The sequence below is a fragment of the Aspergillus costaricaensis genome, assembly GCF_003184835.1.
Source record: "Aspergillus costaricaensis CBS 115574 unplaced genomic scaffold BO79scaffold_4, whole genome shotgun sequence".
In the NCBI taxonomy this organism is placed as follows: Eukaryota; Fungi; Ascomycota; class Eurotiomycetes; order Eurotiales; family Aspergillaceae; genus Aspergillus; species Aspergillus costaricensis.
This window is the reverse complement of record NW_020291804.1, coordinates 350,651-366,755: the sequence shown is the minus strand read 5'-3', so window position 1 is coordinate 366,755 and position 16,105 is coordinate 350,651. Positions and strand designations below refer to the sequence as shown.

General features: G+C 50.5%; 8 protein-coding genes across 8 annotated transcripts; 3 read left to right on the top strand and 5 right to left on the bottom strand.

Annotated features, from left to right (window-relative positions):
• Window positions 1-816: 816 nt before the first annotated feature.
• Window positions 817-1,952, top strand: BO79DRAFT_224945 (uncharacterized protein; the record flags this gene model as incomplete). The annotated part of the gene is made up of 2 exons (XM_025683705.1): window positions 817-1,832; window positions 1,910-1,952. The coding sequence occupies 2 exons, from the start codon at window positions 817-819 to the stop codon at window positions 1,950-1,952; spliced, it is 1,059 nt and encodes a 352-aa protein (XP_025543477.1).
• Window positions 1,953-2,698: 746 nt separating this feature from the next.
• Window positions 2,699-3,934, bottom strand: BO79DRAFT_235240 (uncharacterized protein). The gene is made up of 5 exons (XM_025684461.1): window positions 3,479-3,934; window positions 3,249-3,429; window positions 3,095-3,193; window positions 2,996-3,048; window positions 2,699-2,944 (listed from the first exon to the last, which is right to left on the bottom strand). Exons 1-5 carry the CDS (start codon window positions 3,864-3,866, stop codon window positions 2,763-2,765), a joined length of 903 nt encoding a protein of 300 aa, XP_025543476.1. The 5' UTR covers window positions 3,867-3,934; the 3' UTR covers window positions 2,699-2,762.
• A 180-nt stretch (window positions 3,935-4,114) lies between these two features.
• On the top strand, window positions 4,115-5,937 carry BO79DRAFT_166299 (uncharacterized protein). Its single transcript, XM_025679311.1, has 4 exons — window positions 4,115-4,314; window positions 4,367-5,019; window positions 5,068-5,622; window positions 5,672-5,937. Exons 1-4 carry the CDS (start codon window positions 4,222-4,224, stop codon window positions 5,769-5,771), a joined length of 1,401 nt encoding a protein of 466 aa, XP_025543475.1. The 5' UTR covers window positions 4,115-4,221; the 3' UTR covers window positions 5,772-5,937.
• On the bottom strand, window positions 5,783-7,093 carry BO79DRAFT_284884 (cytochrome oxidase assembly protein SHY1). Its single transcript, XM_025688294.1, has 4 exons — window positions 6,769-7,093; window positions 6,179-6,703; window positions 5,998-6,103; window positions 5,783-5,936 (listed from the first exon to the last, which is right to left on the bottom strand). Exons 1-4 carry the CDS (start codon window positions 7,049-7,051, stop codon window positions 5,837-5,839), a joined length of 1,014 nt encoding a protein of 337 aa, XP_025543474.1. The 5' UTR covers window positions 7,052-7,093; the 3' UTR covers window positions 5,783-5,836.
• A 174-nt stretch (window positions 7,094-7,267) lies between these two features.
• BO79DRAFT_235237 (UBX domain protein) lies at window positions 7,268-8,994 on the top strand. Its single transcript, XM_025684460.1, has 5 exons — window positions 7,268-7,352; window positions 7,432-7,487; window positions 7,539-7,657; window positions 7,704-8,802; window positions 8,854-8,994. Exons 1-5 carry the CDS (start codon window positions 7,274-7,276, stop codon window positions 8,890-8,892), a joined length of 1,392 nt encoding a protein of 463 aa, XP_025543473.1. The 5' UTR covers window positions 7,268-7,273; the 3' UTR covers window positions 8,893-8,994.
• Window positions 8,995-9,074: 80 nt separating this feature from the next.
• On the bottom strand, window positions 9,075-10,154 carry BO79DRAFT_166292 (coiled-coil-helix-coiled-coil-helix domain-containing protein). Its single transcript, XM_025679310.1, has 3 exons — window positions 9,810-10,154; window positions 9,463-9,727; window positions 9,075-9,377 (listed from the first exon to the last, which is right to left on the bottom strand). The coding sequence occupies exons 1-3, from the start codon at window positions 10,058-10,060 to the stop codon at window positions 9,345-9,347; spliced, it is 549 nt and encodes a 182-aa protein (XP_025543472.1). The 5' UTR covers window positions 10,061-10,154; the 3' UTR covers window positions 9,075-9,344.
• A 540-nt stretch (window positions 10,155-10,694) lies between these two features.
• On the bottom strand, window positions 10,695-12,886 carry BO79DRAFT_242935 (uncharacterized protein). The gene is made up of 3 exons (XM_025685244.1): window positions 11,623-12,886; window positions 11,283-11,541; window positions 10,695-11,196 (listed from the first exon to the last, which is right to left on the bottom strand). Exons 1-3 carry the CDS (start codon window positions 12,860-12,862, stop codon window positions 10,797-10,799), a joined length of 1,899 nt encoding a protein of 632 aa, XP_025543471.1. The 5' UTR covers window positions 12,863-12,886; the 3' UTR covers window positions 10,695-10,796.
• An 862-nt stretch (window positions 12,887-13,748) lies between these two features.
• On the bottom strand, window positions 13,749-15,362 carry BO79DRAFT_275070 (putative metalloproteinase; the record flags this gene model as incomplete). The annotated part of the gene is made up of 7 exons (XM_025687642.1): window positions 15,116-15,362; window positions 14,865-15,054; window positions 14,693-14,806; window positions 14,252-14,608; window positions 14,057-14,158; window positions 13,943-13,966; window positions 13,749-13,867 (listed from the first exon to the last, which is right to left on the bottom strand). Exons 1-7 carry the CDS (start codon window positions 15,293-15,295, stop codon window positions 13,749-13,751), a joined length of 1,086 nt encoding a protein of 361 aa, XP_025543470.1. The 5' UTR covers window positions 15,296-15,362.
• Window positions 15,363-16,105: the final 743 nt, after the last annotated feature.

The window sequence follows — 16,105 nt, the reverse complement described above, 5'->3', positions numbered from 1 at the left end:
TGTGGGATGCGGACGACTCGGTTGGAATTGTCTCAACAATTAATAAGATCACTTGCAATCAAGATCATGAGTTCTTTTGGTGTCTATATCTCCAATTATGGCATCTTAGCTCTAATATTTAAACTTTACGCATTCTAACGTTTCTGCGTCTTACTTATGCTCTATTCTACACTGATGCGTTCTACCATTCTGCACTCTTCAAAACAGAAAAGGAGCAGGATTCCGCCTTCCCATACCAGGAGTAACTGGATGTCTCCTTGTTCTGTACTTCCTTATTCTGTATGTCTTTAGGATAAGGGGATTGCTGGAGATTTTCTTTGTCGAACCCGGCAGGTCAATCTTCGCTGGCATGTTGAACTACTCCTTGTATTAAAGGCCTTCCAATACTCTGTCAATGTTAAAACTAAAATAAAAGACATTGAACAAATGTTAGTTTTGCTCCTAGTACATTCATGTCCGCGGCTGGTTATAAGAACAAAGCCCTAACAGGCTGGAGTGCTTGATAGTATGCATGTGTTCTCACAAAGAGATGACCGGATGTTTCCCGTTTGACATAATTCCAGAAAGAATTGCCTGCATTTGGAGCTCTAGCAGTGGCTGATGCATTACTCACTGTAACAAGACCAGGTGATTTTCCGTCCAGAAAGTTTCACCCTTAACAACCTCTTCGACAACTTTCCCTCAGAGCATAAATACAACAAAAGGCCTGCTCTAGTGTGTTTCTACTATCATTACTGCTACATCTGCACCAGCGTCGACATACATACAACTCAAACCCTCTCCACCAAGATACCGTGCCATTTGTGACACTAAATCATGGACTTCTGTTTCCAGCCAGCACGAGAACATACTGGACCTTTTGTTTACGCAAAAGGAGAGGCCCCAGCCGAAAAGCTTCTGCCCGAGCTCTGGTGGGAAGTGGTCACCTATCTCACGAAAAAAGAATGGCTAACCCTTCGGCTGATCTCCAAAGAAGTGGAGAGGAAAATATTCCCCCTCCTTTACAAATTCATGCTGCCGCTTCTGCCGAGGCTTAATACAGATTTATCTCGCAAGAACATTCAGTGTATCCATACACATGCCTCGAACCCTGACCTCTGCCAAATCCCACGAGCCATGCAAGTCGCCTATCCATGGCATAATAGCTGCTTTGGTAAACAATTCAATGCCGACAGCCATTTCAAGCAGCTTTGCTCGAAGTTACCAGAGATGCATACCTTAATCAACGACCTCAAGTACTCTCTCACAAACTGTCGCAGCTTTGGGATCTGCCTAGACGTATCATTAGTCCAGTTGCAGGCTGAAAGCGAATATATCAACATCTTGCTCAAAATGCTTGCCGATGCTGACATTAATCCGGAGCAGCTTACCTTCTTCGTCCCGTCAGAAAATATATGTCGCTTTCGCTGGGGTACAGACCCATTCTTCCCTCATATTAGAGAGCCCCACAACATGATTCGCAGCTGGACTAACCTTCACACCTTGAAAATCGTCAACTTCTACGACAAAGCCTGTTATGCCTCTGTGGAACCTGCTGTCTGTCAGATCCTTAAAAAGGCGCCGTGTCTGGAGCGCCTCATTTACCAAGCTTTCGAACATTCTAGACAGGATGGGAATGTCCTGTTGCCTCTCAGCAAGGCCGGTCCCTTCCCTCGACTTAAACATCTAGTGCTTGATTCTGTTGCAGTCCATTCAGAGGACGTCCTCAGATTGTTGAGAGTCAACGGCCAGTACCTGGTCTCAGTGGGCTTCTTCCACTGTTGGAGCAACAGTCCAGAGCGCTGGAAGGCCTTACTTCAGCTCATGAAAGACCATATGCCCAGATTGAACTCGTTCATCCTCGACAAAGGGATGGTGGGAATTCCTGGTAGTGACTTTCCGATCCGGCCTTACAACTATACATATGAAGGCCCAAATATCGGGGACGTACTCGGGAAACTGAGATTTGGTGAACGTGAAGTGTATCTTCAGTAGTTCTACTGGTGCTGGAGGTGAGATGAGCATATTAGTCTCCCAATATGCTCGTATAATGTATGGTATATGTGTTAGGAATAGTCATGTTGCAGCGAAATTATACACCACTGTCATGAGAAAGCTAATGAATAGTAATATAACTTATTCAGAAGGATCGGCTTCTGTTCTTCAAAGTAATTGTGAGGCTGAAGATAACTAGATAGTGTGAATGAAGCAGTAACAGCCAATCTAAGACACTCGGTGGCCACCGACATACACCTCTTGCCTCAATATCCCATCTGATAGTGGTACAGAAAACTTAATGTATGCAATGGTAACGGCACATGTCCTGCATAGGAGACTGCTGAGATTGTTGGTAATAGTAATAATAACCAGGACCTTCCTGATACTGAGATGCTGGGGCTTTAGAGAAAGATAAAGATATACTTCTCTCTGTTGATAATAATGCTAGCTCTTTGCGGAAGTATGATACCATTTGTATCACGGTAATAACAGCCTTACATGTGGTCCTTCTTTCTATGGCTTAGCTGCTGTCTTTGATCTATATAAAGTACCCTCACCATCTTCCGTCATTTTTTTTAATTGATTATTCTCCTCTAAAAACCCCCGGGACTCCAGCTTATTATATTCCTTTGTTTTAATTTCGAAGGCTGTTAAGTCTCAAAGTCTTTTGCATCAATTATCATCGGTAATCTCACTTTTGTCTTCTATGAACAACTCCCAGGTTTATACATGAGCAAATAAACGATGCCAGCCCGTTTGTAACGCCATATTATATTACTCCACCCCTAAAAGACCAAGATCTTAACCTTCTTCTCTGCTGCGCCGTACCGCTCCCGGAACTCTGGCCGTGTGAGAAGCTGCAACAACGGGAGATGCGTCTCCTTCATGTCGAAGATGCCCCGTTGCTTCTGATCCACGTAGGATCCGTCGATGACGATGCGCTCCAGTTCACCCAGTTTCAGGGAGCCTGTAACAATTAGACGTGCTTCAGGATATTCATAGTTGGGCTGCAACATACCTGCTTCAATAAGGTCCGAGATACGAGCAGGGGTACCGGCTCCAATGCCCGTGCTATTCATCATTAGCGATGGTCATGGATCATTTAGGTAATACATACCGTGCGCGCTCCAGGAACTGCTTAGCCTCCTCCAGCTTGATGTGCTTGGCGAACAACTTTCCGACAATAGCCTCTTTAGTCTGGAACGAACGGAGAGCACTTCAGAAATGTTAGCACCGCATATCATTTCTCACTATCAGTCTCCATGACTTACCGAACAACGTCGGCAGCTCTGAGCGCAGCGCCAGAAATAACCAGAGTGTGCGGGGTACCCTTCTCCTCCGATGCCTTCGCAAGGTCAGCCCCCTTATTCGGGCTGGACGCCTTCAGGAACGCAGGAAGCTGCTCCAGAGATCGGGTCTGTTCGAACGACGACGTATCCAGGAACGCGGAATCTATCCCCATCAGTACTCCAATCTTCAATATCAAAAAAACCCAACTTACCCGGCACAGACAGATCATTAAGTTCAACCGCACTCAGCTCCTTGTTATGGCGTTTGGCCTTCTGCAGGAAGTGATCGGCCAACAGCCGGCCGTCCATCTTTCCAATCGCTTCATCGATGCCACCCTTTGTCTCCGTCACCTTGGTGTCGGCAGGCTCCTTCTTAGCGGGCTTCTCACCCGACTTGCCCTTGTCGTCCTTCTTTCCCTTGCCCTTACCCTTGCCTTTCCGGTCATTGAAGTTCTTGCCGCCCTTGTGCTTCTTGTTCGGGCCTTCGCTGGTGCTGCCAGTCGGCTTTGCGTCGTTCGGCTTGGAGTCTTCGGCCTGGCGCTTGCGCTTCTTGTCCACCTTGGCGGCGAGGGCGGACGGCTTGGGAGTTCCGTCAGACATGATTTGCGATCGCTGGACAGTATGTTAGAGGTACAACCGAGTCGTATTCTTCAATGGCACAGGATTAGCTGTGACAAGCGTATGATGTCGCTGGCCGTGCAACTTTTTCTCTCCTTATCGATAAGAAGCAGCATCAATCAGTGGGTCTAACTGGGATTCGTTGACCGCCTTCCCTTCTGTCCGCTGCTGCTCTTCTCCGAGACGCGCTCCAGTTATCACTACAGCCATATAACCCCTCTTCATCTATCGCCGATTTTGGCTTCTATTGTCATGAACGGCTGGCATTATTACTGAGCGTCGATAATTGCTACACTATAATCTATTTAATGCGATAAGTTCGCATCCCCGCTAGCCAATGGCGACCACACCCAAGCCGCGTCGCCGGTCACCCCGAGTGTCTGATGGCTCGGAAGCATTGACTCCAGTAGGAGACACCACACTCACAGGGGTAAGCTGCTTTCTTTGCATATTATCATCTTGTACCTACTGACCAGATCCAGTTGCAACGTCTCCCAGTTCACACAAAATACCCCCTCACTCCCAGCCGATTCGCATCCACCACCCCCTCCGCGAACCGATACACCCCGCGAAACAGGGGCGCCGGCGCGCCATCCACGCCGTATCGAGTGCAGGCGCTGCAGCGACGCGCCGCGAACACGCCCGGACGCGATCGTAGACGAAGCGGGCGGATCCAGCGCGAGACGACATTCGATATCCTCCGCAACCTGGGGAAAGCCCTTGCCCCGACGACCCAGCCTATACAATCTTCGCCGCAGGAGCAAGTAGAGTCTTCCCCAGAGCCAGAACCGGAGAGAGATGAAATCGAAGAGTTGGATAATGAGCCCGAAATTGAGCGCCCTCGTTTGTCGCTGCCGCTCGATGAGGTGGAGGAGGTAGATGAGGAGCCGGAGATGCACCCACCCCGGCTGTCGTTGGCGTTTGAGGAGGAAGATATTACGGTTGAGTATCCTCGACGGGCTACGAGTGAGCATGATCGGAATAGATTGTCGATGATGAGCGTGGGCGGTCCTCGCATGAGTGAGATTGGGGCGGCGACTGGATTAGAGAGTGAGAGTGAAGATGATACGGGGATTGTACACGGTGATGATGGAGGTGAAGATACGGTTCTCACACAAGGGGACTTTGATGGAGGGTGAGTTCTATGCACAGTTGGGGAGATCCATCGCTAACCTATATAAAGAGGTGAAACGGAAGATCTTGGACGGTTCAACTTCGAGTTTAATTTCCCGTCGCCGCCTGCTCCTGGCGCAGAACTGGACCAGGATGACCCCATCCATGACGATGAAGGGTTTGAGCTCTCAATGGACATGCCAATGGACACTGGGGCAGGGTCTGACGATGCCGACAGCGTGTCCATCGCTGCTGGCGACTTTGGCATGGAACTGCAATCGCCGCCACCCGCTCCGGTGGCACTGAGTGAGAGCCAAAGTCCAGGTATTGCCGGAGGAGGGTTGCGGGACGAGGACCGCTACGTCTCCGGCGCGAAACAGAAGAAGCTCTCCCGACATGGCATTCCCGTGCCCAACCTTCCCGTCGGGGTCGTGAAGAAGCTGGCCACCCGGTTTGCGCGGGCGCGGAACGGGTCAAAAGCCAAGATCAGCAAGGAGACACTGGCTGCGATTGAGCAGGCTTCGTCGTGGTACTTCGAGCAGGCGAGTGAGGATCTGGCTGCGTATTCCAAGCACGCGGGGCGCAAGACCATCGACGAAAGCGATGTGGCAACCTTGATGCGGCGGTAAGTTCAGTCGTCCTGCCAATCTTCTACAGGGATACTAATTCAGTAGGCAACGGCATGTTAACCAGTCGACCACGATCTTCTCGCTGGCGCAAAAGCATCTGCCCAAGGAGCTGTTGCAAGATATGAGATTGGCAATGCCACCATGATGATACAGTATATATTCCTAAAGCTACAAGTCCAAACGCCGTCCAGCATGCGGGGACACGAGCCACTACCAGTTGCGGTTATGGCGCACACGCCGAGTAGCCTCGTTGGGACGCTTGCGGATGATCATCCACAGCATGATGGAGGTTGCCAGCGACAAGCCGTACCTGCAGCCGTCAGCCAGGGTTCTATACCGCGTCCGGGGAGGAAAGGGGAAATGCAACATACCAAGTAAAGATATACTGGCTGTGGTTGTTCTTGAGGTTGACTTCAGCAGCACGGCCAATAGGGATACCCTTGGCCTCGCGATCCATCGCCTCGACCATATCGGGGACTGATCCACCATCATAGATTAGCTTCATCATCCAATACCCAAACCAATGAAATAAAAGAAGGAGGAATAACATACCCATAGTCTCCTCAATCCAAACAGGCTGACTCCCCGTCAACTCCGCCATCTGCTCAATATCAGGGAAATAAAACTTCCCCTCAGCAGGCACATTATCCGGCGTAAACATATTCTTCTTCCACGGCTCCCTCAACAATCCCTCCACCACGACCTCTCCCTCCGGCAATGCCCTCCCCTCCCCTTGCCTCAACCTATCCCTCTTCTCCTTCATCTTCCGACTAATCCACCCCCGATTCACCAACACCGTACTCCCACCCTCGCGCTCCAGCGGCGTCACCACAAAGAACCCATCCTGGCCCTCTCGCATGCGCGGACCCACCAACATCTCCTGATCATGTCGGAGCGTGCCCGTCGCGACGACCCGGCGGTAATCGAACTCGGAGATCGCGGACGGGTCGATCCGCGGGGGTAGAGGCAGTGGGGGCTTGATTAGTCGGTCTTCGAATTTGGCAATTAGGTTGGTCTTCCACTCTAGACGTTGAATTTGCCATGTTCCGAGAGCGAAGGAGATTATGGGGATTAGTGCTGTATTTCATCATTGTATGTTAGTCTATGGTTATGAGGTTGGAATGGATGGGGTTGTCGCGCACCGAGAATGATCAGTCCCGGACCATGTTTCCGGCCTGTGCGGACAACTTGCGAGGGGGCGTCGACAACGGAGAGCCAGCGCTGGTCGTCATTGAATTGGTTGTTGTTGTAGAAGCGGAGCTGGGTGGTGTTGTTCGTGCGGCGGAGGCAGCGCGTGCAGAGGGAGTCTGGTCCTGCTGCTGCTGTTCCTGTTCTGTTGAGGGCGGTGCGCAGAATTGAGGATGCGGGGCGTAGGGGGGTGGTTCTTGTGCCCGTCCGGGAGAGGACGGAGAGGAGGGAGCGCATTTTGCGCGCTGTTGTGTGTGGTTTCTGGTGTGATTGATTGAGATGGAGGCAGTTGGGGAATGAAAGTGCCAGTGGAAGATTAAGAGAGAGCGGGTCGGGACGGGGTCTTTTCCGCCGATGCGGATTGTCGGCTTATCGATTGCGGGTGTCAGTCGGTAGCTCCGTAACCACTAGCTTCATTGTCACTTGTCTACTTCACATACTCGGGAAGCAAGACGCAAGATGTTCTACTCTGGGAGCTTACAGGAGGGTATCGCTGCGGCAGTCGCTGAGAGCAAGGCTGTCGTTTGCTTCGTTAGAGGTTTGTTTTTTTCTACAGGCATTGAAGAGAGGGATGCTGGAGCTCGGCGATACTCCGCAGTACTGACACGGCTACTTAGATGATGAGCAGACGAGCACAGAATGGGAGGAGAGCTACTTTACGTTTGATGAGGAGGTATTCAAGACATTGTATACATATGTTCCTGCATCTGCTAACGCTGCGCAGTTATCGCAACTACTCCAATCGAGAGCTGTCCTCTTGCGCTTCACCAAAGGTAGTCAGGAAGCGGGCTTTCTGGCCTCTTTTTGTCCCATCGTCAAGTTTCCTACCGTCGTCGTGATAAAGTACGTGCTCTACTACTTGGGTTAGGGAAGTTGTTGACCGTCGCAGGAATGGTATGATGTGCGATTACCTCGTGCCGGACATTTCCAAGGAGGACTTTCGCGATCGCCTACTTGTGAAGCTGGATGAGAGTCGCGCACCGGTTCAGCAGGATGTAGGGAGTGCAGGTGCTGCTGGGGGTGAGACGACGTCTGCACCGGTGGCTTCTGATGCTCCTGCGACTGTGTCTCCTCCTGCGCCGGAACCTGTGTCTTCTGCGCCTGTACCGGCACCAGCGCCTGTCGCAGAGCCAACTCCTACACCAGCTCCATCTCAGCCTGCACCCCAGCCCTCGACAACTGAGCCAGAGCAACCCCGCGATGCAGCTATTCGTGAAGGAAAGAGACGAGTAGACGATGCGCGAGCCGAGCAACAACGTCCGTCCCCGACCAAGAAACTCCAACAACAGAAGAAGCAAGAACCAGCACCTAAGCCGACTCCCCGACCAGTCACACAAGAGAGCAAGCCCAAATCTAAGCCCACCCCCGAAGAGAAGCCATCCTCCGTCACCCCCAAAGAGTCCGCCACCCAACCCGCTGAACGGCGCCCACCCTCCCCTCCGAAGCAATACCGTCTCCAAGTGCGTCTCTTCGACGGCAGCTCCGTGCGCTCCAGCTTCACTCCCACCCAGACTATCCGCAACGACGTTCGTCCCTGGCTTGATGGTCAGATGGAAGAGCGCAGCCCCTACAACCTCAAACACATCCTGACGCCTCTCCCGAATCGCACCCTCACCATTGCCGACGAGGAGCAAACTCTAGCCGAGCTGGGACTCGGCAGCTCCGCCAACCTGGTCATGGTTCCGATCCAGTCCTACACGGAGGCATATTCCGGCGCGGGTGCGAGTCTGCCAGTCCGAGCGGTGTCGTCTGCCTACGGACTGGTGTCGTCGGCGGTTGGTACTGCGACAGGGCTTGTGGGATCGTTCTTTGGGTATGGAACGACGCAGTCGTCGGGCAGTGAGACTACGCCGGCTGCTAGCACGGCTTCGTCGGGGTCGAATGATGCGGGGCGTAGACGGGTGAATGCATCCAGGGGACCGATCATTCGGACGTTGAGGGATGCGCAGAATGAGGGGGATGATCGGCAGTTTTATAATGGGAATCAGGTGAGTACTGATGTTAAAGATGGGTGTTCATATGCTAACGGTTGTATATAGTTGAACTTTCAGCCTCGAAATGATGGAGACAGACGATAGTGAGCCATGTTCTAGTGCAATATACTGAAGTTCCTGCCATGTATGTATCAAACTCCTACTACTTCCTTTGCTTGCAGCGAAGCATGTATGTACCTCTATGAGAATGATATAAGCCTATATATTATCATTTATCATCTACAAATCTAAGCACCATAACCAAAGGAATGGAAACAGAAACACATGAAGAGTGGAATGATCCTTTTTTATCTATATTTTCAATTAGTTCCTGTCCATGCATGCATGCCCATCACAGACATAGCCAACCCATAAAAAAAAAGGGTAGTAAGCTTCCAAAGTGGTATATGTTATACAAGGGGGTAATAGATAATAAAATAAAATAAGAGGGAAATAACGGGCTAATCCACCACTATGCCATATATTGCCCATCCATCCATAAGAAAATCATTCATCTCATCCACCATCATCAATCACCTTCGATACTCAGTCTCCAATTAGTACGGCTTAGCAGCAGCCTGGCAAGCCTTCTATAAACACAATACCCATTAGCATATGCCCACCATCACCCAACACTTCCCCCCACCCAGAAAGGAAAAAGGCAATAGATCTTACCAGCTGGTCCAAGTACCATCCACAGATCGTCAAATCACCCTTGTTCTCATCCATGCACTTGCGGAAGTTCTGCGCATCCGTGGCACAAGCCGGCGCCTCCCAAGAGCTGTTGGTAGCGTTTCCAGCCCAGAGACCGTTGTCCATGGGCTGAGCGGGAGCCGGCGCAGCCTGCTGGGGAGCCTCAGCGGGAGCACTGGAGCCGCCACCACCGCCGAAGAACATTCCGCCGATGGCGTGGCCGATGGAGGAGCCGACGGCGACACCACTATTTATATACATTGGTTAGCTTTTGGGTTCCTGGATGGGTGGGTGTTTTCAGGGTATGGGATGTATGTGTGGCAACGTACGCAGCAGTCGAGGCCATCTGGCCGAAGAGACCGGGGCCCTGGCTTTGCTGGACGGGAGCAGCGGCGGGAGTGGCAGCGGGGGCAGCAGCTGGAGGGGCAGCGTGGTGCTGCTGCTGGGGGTGAGCAGCAGTGGAGTGAGGCTGTTGCTGGCCGTAAGAAGGGGCGGCAGCAGGTCTGGCGGGAGCAGCGGTAGGGCGGGTGGGAGCGCTGCGCGCGGGAGTAGGGGCGGCACCACGGCGTTGACGAGGCATTTTGTGTGTTGTTTTTTGTGGTTGTGAGGAGGGTGGTTAAAGGAGAAGGTGTAGGTCTGGATGTTGTATGTGAGTTAAAGTGTTGGGAAGCGGGTGGAGAGAGTTGTTTTATAGTCGGAAAAGAAGAAGCTCGAAAGTCGGGCGGAGAAAGTTCGAAAACTCCGATCGCCCTGGTTATTCTCCCGTTCCTGATTGGTTGCTTCGGGCGTTAGGTCAGCTGCCGGTCCCGGCGCTTACGATTGATCGTTGCTTTAATGCCGAGGATGGATGGGTTTGGAATGGAAATTGAGGGATATATCATGGATTACTATCATTTTGATTCCATTTTAGGCGGCTGTTATTGAGACTTGATAAAATTCCTGTTGGACTCTATATCTAACCTGAATAGATTAGCAGCGGTCCATGTTACTATAGTACTAGATGATCCATAATAGTTTGTAACACATGATCAAAAAAATATATATATATACAGTATAGTATATTTTTTCAATTATTCATAAAATAGTAGTCTGTATCTAATAGTCACTGTGCCATAACCTCGCCAGATAGGGGATAAGCCGCTTTGCATATAGCCTAATGATTCTGCTTGGCCCGCTTATACTAATTCTTCCATTTTCACAACTAGAATTTAAAGGGCCTGTGAGATTGACGCGAAAAATGACCGCTTTGGGGGCCAGAAACGGCCGCCTTTCCAACCGTGACATGAGAGTCCACACCCAAATAATTACTCGTTAGCCTATCTAGCCCGCGGTAGATCAAATATGGATGGTGGGAGTGGCGAAGGCGGACGCTGCGCCTTTGCCAATCTGTCTGCAGTCATCCAAGGATCTTCCTTTTCCACAACCAAGTGCTGGATAGTGATCCGCGTGGACAAAGTCCGCAGCCAATCCACAATATGGCCTAAAAGATCATACTGCGTTTGAGCTCGTTCAGCGAAGTCGCGGTACCACTCCTCGCGAGCCCCTTCCTTTTCGCACTCGAAGATGGAGATAAATTGAACAGGCAGTGGCTGCTCTTGCTCGCTCTGCTGTGGTGGAGACTTATAGTCATAGTCACTGAGCCATCCTTGGCACCGGGGCATGAAAGCAGACCAAGGACTGTGGAGACTTCCGACGACCTGCGTTTGACGGGTGGTTCTATTCAGTCAAGATTGGCATGTTATGTTAGTAATCGAAATTTGCCCAAGAGATGGGAATATTTGTAAAAGAAACTTGTAACGTACGCTTGGTAATTGGAGAAGGCGTATCCGAATGAGCATTGGTCCGTTTCGTTCGGAGAGACGTCGAAAACGACCATGTCCATGGAGTGAGGGACACTTGGAAAGGGAAATAAACTGGGAGTTCGGCGGTGGGATAGGTCCTGGATTGCATCCCCGCATGCATCCTTGAATTCCCGGATGCACTGTTGGAGTTGCGCTCGGACTTCTGCTTCTGCTTCTGCTTCGGGCTTCTGGTGTTTAGGGTGTTCAGAATGTTCAAGAGCTTGCAGTAGGACAAATCGTGTTAGGGAACTATTTAGAAGGCTGCATCTTTTTGCTGAATACGTCTCGAGACCTGACATACCTATGAACAATGAGAATGAGATCAGGTTACCCTCTCCCTCTCCCTTATTCTCTTGACATTTCCCCCAGAAAATGCGGGGACAGTCCCCCATCCCCCAGAGTTTTCGACGGAGATCCTCGAATGCACCACCCGCTTCCACTGCCGGATGCCCGCGCTGAGCGCGAAAGGAAATCCAGTCCATTGTGGGTCTCCCGCTGTACTCAAGTGACTGGGGCAGATGGTGTTGGGAGATTTTCCCCATGGGGTACCAAGTACCAGCGGGGCCACCGGCAATGCGCTGAGGGGGGGTTTGTCTCGCCTGGCGCATGGATTCCAGATGGCGTTGATCCTGGCCTTGCGAGAATGTTTGTTCATCGATATTGTATTCGCGCTTCACGTGTGACTGAAATACTGGGTGGTTGGAGTTAAACTGCCCATTCACAGAGACCGGGGAAGGGGAGGCGGTTGAGAGGCCTAGCGTTTCTATAGATGCTCCGGAAGACACGTTGACTTGGTTGAGCTGGCGCGTGTAAACTGAGACTACCTCCGCCGTATGTTCCACGAGGTGTGCGATTCGGATCCTTAGATTGTGGTCATTGGCCTGTCGCCGGTGCCGGTGCCCGTCTTGGGAATCTGGTTTCCAGAAGAGCAGCCCGACAAAATACCGGTCTTCAGAAGCCTGATCTGCCTCAAGCCATTCCCCGCAACAATATAGCAAGTCCGACTCGACATTGGCAGAAGTATTGTTCAAAAAGGGAGCGAAATCCGTTTCCCACTTGGATTTGAAACCGGGCTTTTGGTTATACTCATCCTCATCGGAGAACCCGAACCGGAAAGACACCAGCTCCAGGAGACTGTCCGATATGGGAAGATTAACAGGAAGGACAGACTGAATGCAACGGTTGGAAATGCTTTCGATATAACCGAGCATCATGCTGAAGCCCAGAGACGATTGGAAGCATTTCCAGCCATGACCGCTGTCCCACTGGATTAGAACGATGATCTGTTGATGCGGCGAGGTGTGGTCGACTGGGGCCCAGTACATCCCTTGAAACCCAGGGACTGTTGAGACAAACTTCAGCGACTTTTGCCATAGTACGTGTGCCCGCTGCGATGGCTCTGCGACGTTGACGCCCCGGCGATATGTGAACTGCAGAATACTGAGGACTGGATCCGCGGGCAGATGGTCGGCTAAGGCTTCTCTCGAATTGTAAGCGATGTTTTTGAGGCGGGGCGTGATAGCAACATAAGTGTTGAACATGTTGAGGTTGAAAATTGACTCACGTGGAAACTGCTATCTATAAACCAATTAATGGTTTTGGTTGAGATATCCTGATTCCGACTGTTGTAAATGGGGAAGGGTGAATTAGTTACATTACTTACGGGGCCGGCGTAGTCTGTACACTGTACAGACCACCTCACAGAAGTGAAACTTACCTTACCGTTCAGTTATTTTGACCCACTGCTGACTTTGATCTGGCAGGGCAGACAAACCCTTCCTTTCAAAGGCTATTGGGTGGTTCGACTAGGAGTCTGGGTAACTTTGATCTGGCGGGGCTGATAAACTAAGGCTATTGGGTGGATCGACTATGCCAGCAAACTAAAGGTCTGGGCAGCTGTTATTGAGACTCGACAAACCTCCCAAAGTATCTGAATTACTTAAGGACAATAAGAAATTAAAATAGATATTGTTCTATTTTCCTATTTAGAGTATGGATCCTTGTCTGAAGAGTACTATTTCTAATCAGGGGCTATTAACCCTGTTACTAGGCTAACGGTAGAGTCCAACGGGAGTTTTGTTGAGTCTCAATAATAATTGCCTACAGATAACTGCTAGCCTAGGTACCTAAACTGATTAGGCATTCCGCCCTCTACAGGTCTTGAGTCATATACGGTAATTGATGCTATCTCTGTGCTGTAATTTTGATTTACTAAGATTACATGGGCATGGACCTACTAAGGATGGTGAGCAAGTGTTGTTGATGGTAGAAAGGACTATGCTGCGAGTCATTCGCTCACAAAATACCTCCATTGATCAAGTGAGCTACAAGTATCCAACAAGCCGACAGGCATGAGCACGAGAGCTAATTTTTTGGTATTTGGGATAGTCAAGCCCACTTTGAAGATCCCGAGCCCAGACAGCGCCCTTAGTCAATCGTCAACTTGGACATCATGCTCGCAAGACCATCATCGTAGGCAGGAGTTGTATCCTGGGGAATGGGATTGGAGAACCCAGTCGACCAATCGCTCGTTGACAAGTACATGGCTGCCGAATCCAATATTAGCTAGAGCTCAAGGGAGAAGAAGAATGAGCCTAGGGTTAGCTGAGCAAGCAACTCACCGCTGATATAGAACGAAAATGAATCTGGCCAAGCAAGATGCATACGATTAGCACAATTATCTATTCAATGCGAAGCTTGGACTAGGCAGATGGAGAGCATCGGACAGTTCATACCTGCATTGTTCATGGCAGTGCTCGGTGTTGCCGCAAGCTGTCGAATGCAGTCCCAACCATAGGCGCTTTGTTTGATGCCATCGATTTCACATTTCTCATCGACTGTTTACATGGTTTGGCAAAGCAATTAGCGGGCAGGAATTTCGAATTATGAGAGCTGCAAGAGGTGACAGCGGGGGGTTGACAATGACATACTCAGGTAATTGGCGCCCACAATAGCCGGGGCATGCGTGAACTCGTGCATCAAAGCCGTGCTCATTGTTAGGCCCTGGAATTGATTGATATGGACCGAATTGGCCGCGTAGTTCTGCTGGGAAGCGGCAGTCATCGTGTCGCTGGACTGATGCCTCGACACCCATTGAGAAACATAATCCTGGCACAGGGTCATCACGGTCGTCTGTCCACTGGAGGTCTGGCTGGAAGACATGTAAGGGTCCACCCATGCATAGTGGCTCGCTTTGTCTCGGCAGATTCCGTTTGCCACTGCGAAATCCATTGCACGGGGCCCTGTCCGTGTATCTCGATTGTCCCAGTAAAGGTAGGGATTGATCACTGTAAAAGCGACCGAGCAATCAGTCAGTCAGTCTTTTGAGTCTTTCATGGTGAAGATTGAGCCGGGAAGCTTAGGGTTCTCACGACTGATATCTCCTTCGGGATCCTCTTCCACGAGCCAGAAGTCACTGCAGTATATTTCCATGTGCTCATTGGAGCCGATAGTCCGCAGAGAAGACTGCATAGTCTTAGCAATGCCTATGCAAGGGTCAGTTAGGGACAATTGACCTTCCAGATTTTTCCAAACAGGGCATACTCAAAACTTGTTCTACTCTGGCGATTGCTGCGTCATTTTGGCCATCTCCTGCGCCGTATTCCAGCTGACCGAAGATTGCCTCGAAGGTATAGAAGGTGGACTGCAGCAATTGTCCCTGGCCGCTGATGTGGTTTGGGGGATCCGCGAGGAAGACTTGGAGGCTGTTTGTGCGGTCAATGGCGGTCGTCAACTGGGAAGAGGATCATGGTCAATATCGATTTTCAAGATTGGATATGGGCGAGACAGAGGACCATTTCTATCATTTCACCGATTGAATATGTCAGGGTCGCAGTTGCAGAACTGTCACAGAAGTAGGTTGTCGTTCTTTTGTTGAGGGAAGCATGGGGTTGGCCCCTGGGCGCAGCAACCACCAGTCCAGTGCTGATTGTCGCTACAGCCCAGAAGGCTTGGAAGAAAGCAGAGAGACGCATTGCTTGAAGCAAAGATCGGTTGCAGGGGTGTGGTTATCCAGGGCTTGATTGCCGAGCAGGAAAAAAGGGCGCATCTTATACGTTGAATGGATTGGTGTTCCTGGTCATATAGACTACCAGACTAGAGTCTCCGGACATTTATTACTACAGTCACAGTAGTTCCTGTGGTAATACCTATTACCACTAAAACCTTGCTCCGAATAGCTCAATTCGGTGTTCACCGGAGACTGTAACTAACTACTAATCGACTGGATCCGTGGGGTTGAAGCATCTGTCGACTGCGGTAATATTATAAGGGTCCTGTAATGTGGTTCATCTTTGCCCTAATGCAGGATGGAAATGAGGTGGTCCACTTCTTCCCATAACCTCCGGACATTGATTACTCCATCAATGGTAGTTCCTGTGATAATACCTATTACCACTAAAACCTCGCTCTGAATAGATCATTTCGGTGTTCGCCGGAGACTGTAACTAACTACTTATTGACTGGATCCACTGGGTTGAAGCATCTGTCGACTGCGGAAATATTATAAGGGTCCCGTAGCGTGGTTCGTCTTTGCCCTAATGCAGGGTGAAAATGAGGCGATCCACTTCTTCCCATAATCATCCTGGAGTTCCTGGAGCACAACTTCTCGGGGGCCACTTTTTCGGCCTCGTGTAGGCTTAGCGGTCCGATACTGTTGGGCTTGTAATGGCTTGTGCAAAAATTTAGCGGGCCAAGAGGATTGCGTATGGGAAAGGTGACCGAGCGATCCAATCGATCAATGATCAATTCAAATTAACCACGGGCAGAGCGTGTTGGTCTCCAGC

Excerpts from the sequence above, each read along its gene's own strand:
- BO79DRAFT_235240 (XM_025684461.1), bottom strand. The coding sequence starts at position 3,866 with ATGTCTGACGGAACTCCCAAGCCGTCCGCCCTCGCCGCCAAGGTGGAC. Across the intron at positions 3,430-3,478 it reads TAATGATCTGTCTGTGCCGG|ATTCCGCGTTCCTGGATACG; the intron begins GTAAGTTGGGTT and ends TGATGGGGATAG. Across the intron at positions 3,049-3,094 it reads CAGTTCCTGGAGCGCGCACG|CACGGGCATTGGAGCCGGTA; the intron begins GTATGTATTACC and ends AATGATGAATAG.
- BO79DRAFT_166299 (XM_025679311.1), top strand. The coding sequence starts at position 4,222 with ATGGCGACCACACCCAAGCCGCGTCGCCGGTCACCCCGAGTGTCTGAT. Across the intron at positions 4,315-4,366 it reads GAGACACCACACTCACAGGG|TTGCAACGTCTCCCAGTTCA; the intron begins GTAAGCTGCTTT and ends GACCAGATCCAG. Across the intron at positions 5,623-5,671 it reads GTGGCAACCTTGATGCGGCG|GCAACGGCATGTTAACCAGT; the intron begins GTAAGTTCAGTC and ends CTAATTCAGTAG.
- BO79DRAFT_284884 (XM_025688294.1), bottom strand. The coding sequence starts at position 7,051 with ATGCGCTCCCTCCTCTCCGTCCTCTCCCGGACGGGCACAAGAACCACC. Across the intron at positions 6,704-6,768 it reads TCCGGGACTGATCATTCTCG|CACTAATCCCCATAATCTCC; the intron begins GTGCGCGACAAC and ends GATGAAATACAG. Across the intron at positions 6,104-6,178 it reads TTGGATTGAGGAGACTATGG|TCCCCGATATGGTCGAGGCG; the intron begins GTATGTTATTCC and ends ATGGTGGATCAG.
- BO79DRAFT_235237 (XM_025684460.1), top strand. The coding sequence starts at position 7,274 with ATGTTCTACTCTGGGAGCTTACAGGAGGGTATCGCTGCGGCAGTCGCT. Across the intron at positions 7,488-7,538 it reads ACTTTACGTTTGATGAGGAG|TTATCGCAACTACTCCAATC; the intron begins GTATTCAAGACA and ends AACGCTGCGCAG. Across the intron at positions 8,803-8,853 it reads AGTTTTATAATGGGAATCAG|TTGAACTTTCAGCCTCGAAA; the intron begins GTGAGTACTGAT and ends GGTTGTATATAG.
- BO79DRAFT_166292 (XM_025679310.1), bottom strand. The coding sequence starts at position 10,060 with ATGCCTCGTCAACGCCGTGGTGCCGCCCCTACTCCCGCGCGCAGCGCT. Across the intron at positions 9,728-9,809 it reads CAGATGGCCTCGACTGCTGC|TGGTGTCGCCGTCGGCTCCT; the intron begins GTACGTTGCCAC and ends GTATATAAATAG. Across the intron at positions 9,378-9,462 it reads GATGGTACTTGGACCAGCTG|AAGGCTTGCCAGGCTGCTGC; the intron begins GTAAGATCTATT and ends TTGTGTTTATAG.
- BO79DRAFT_242935 (XM_025685244.1), bottom strand. The coding sequence starts at position 12,862 with ATGTTCAACACTTATGTTGCTATCACGCCCCGCCTCAAAAACATCGCT. Across the intron at positions 11,542-11,622 it reads CTCATTCTCATTGTTCATAG|CTCTTGAACATTCTGAACAC; the intron begins GTATGTCAGGTC and ends TCCTACTGCAAG. Across the intron at positions 11,197-11,282 it reads GCCTTCTCCAATTACCAAGC|AACCACCCGTCAAACGCAGG; the intron begins GTACGTTACAAG and ends TTGACTGAATAG.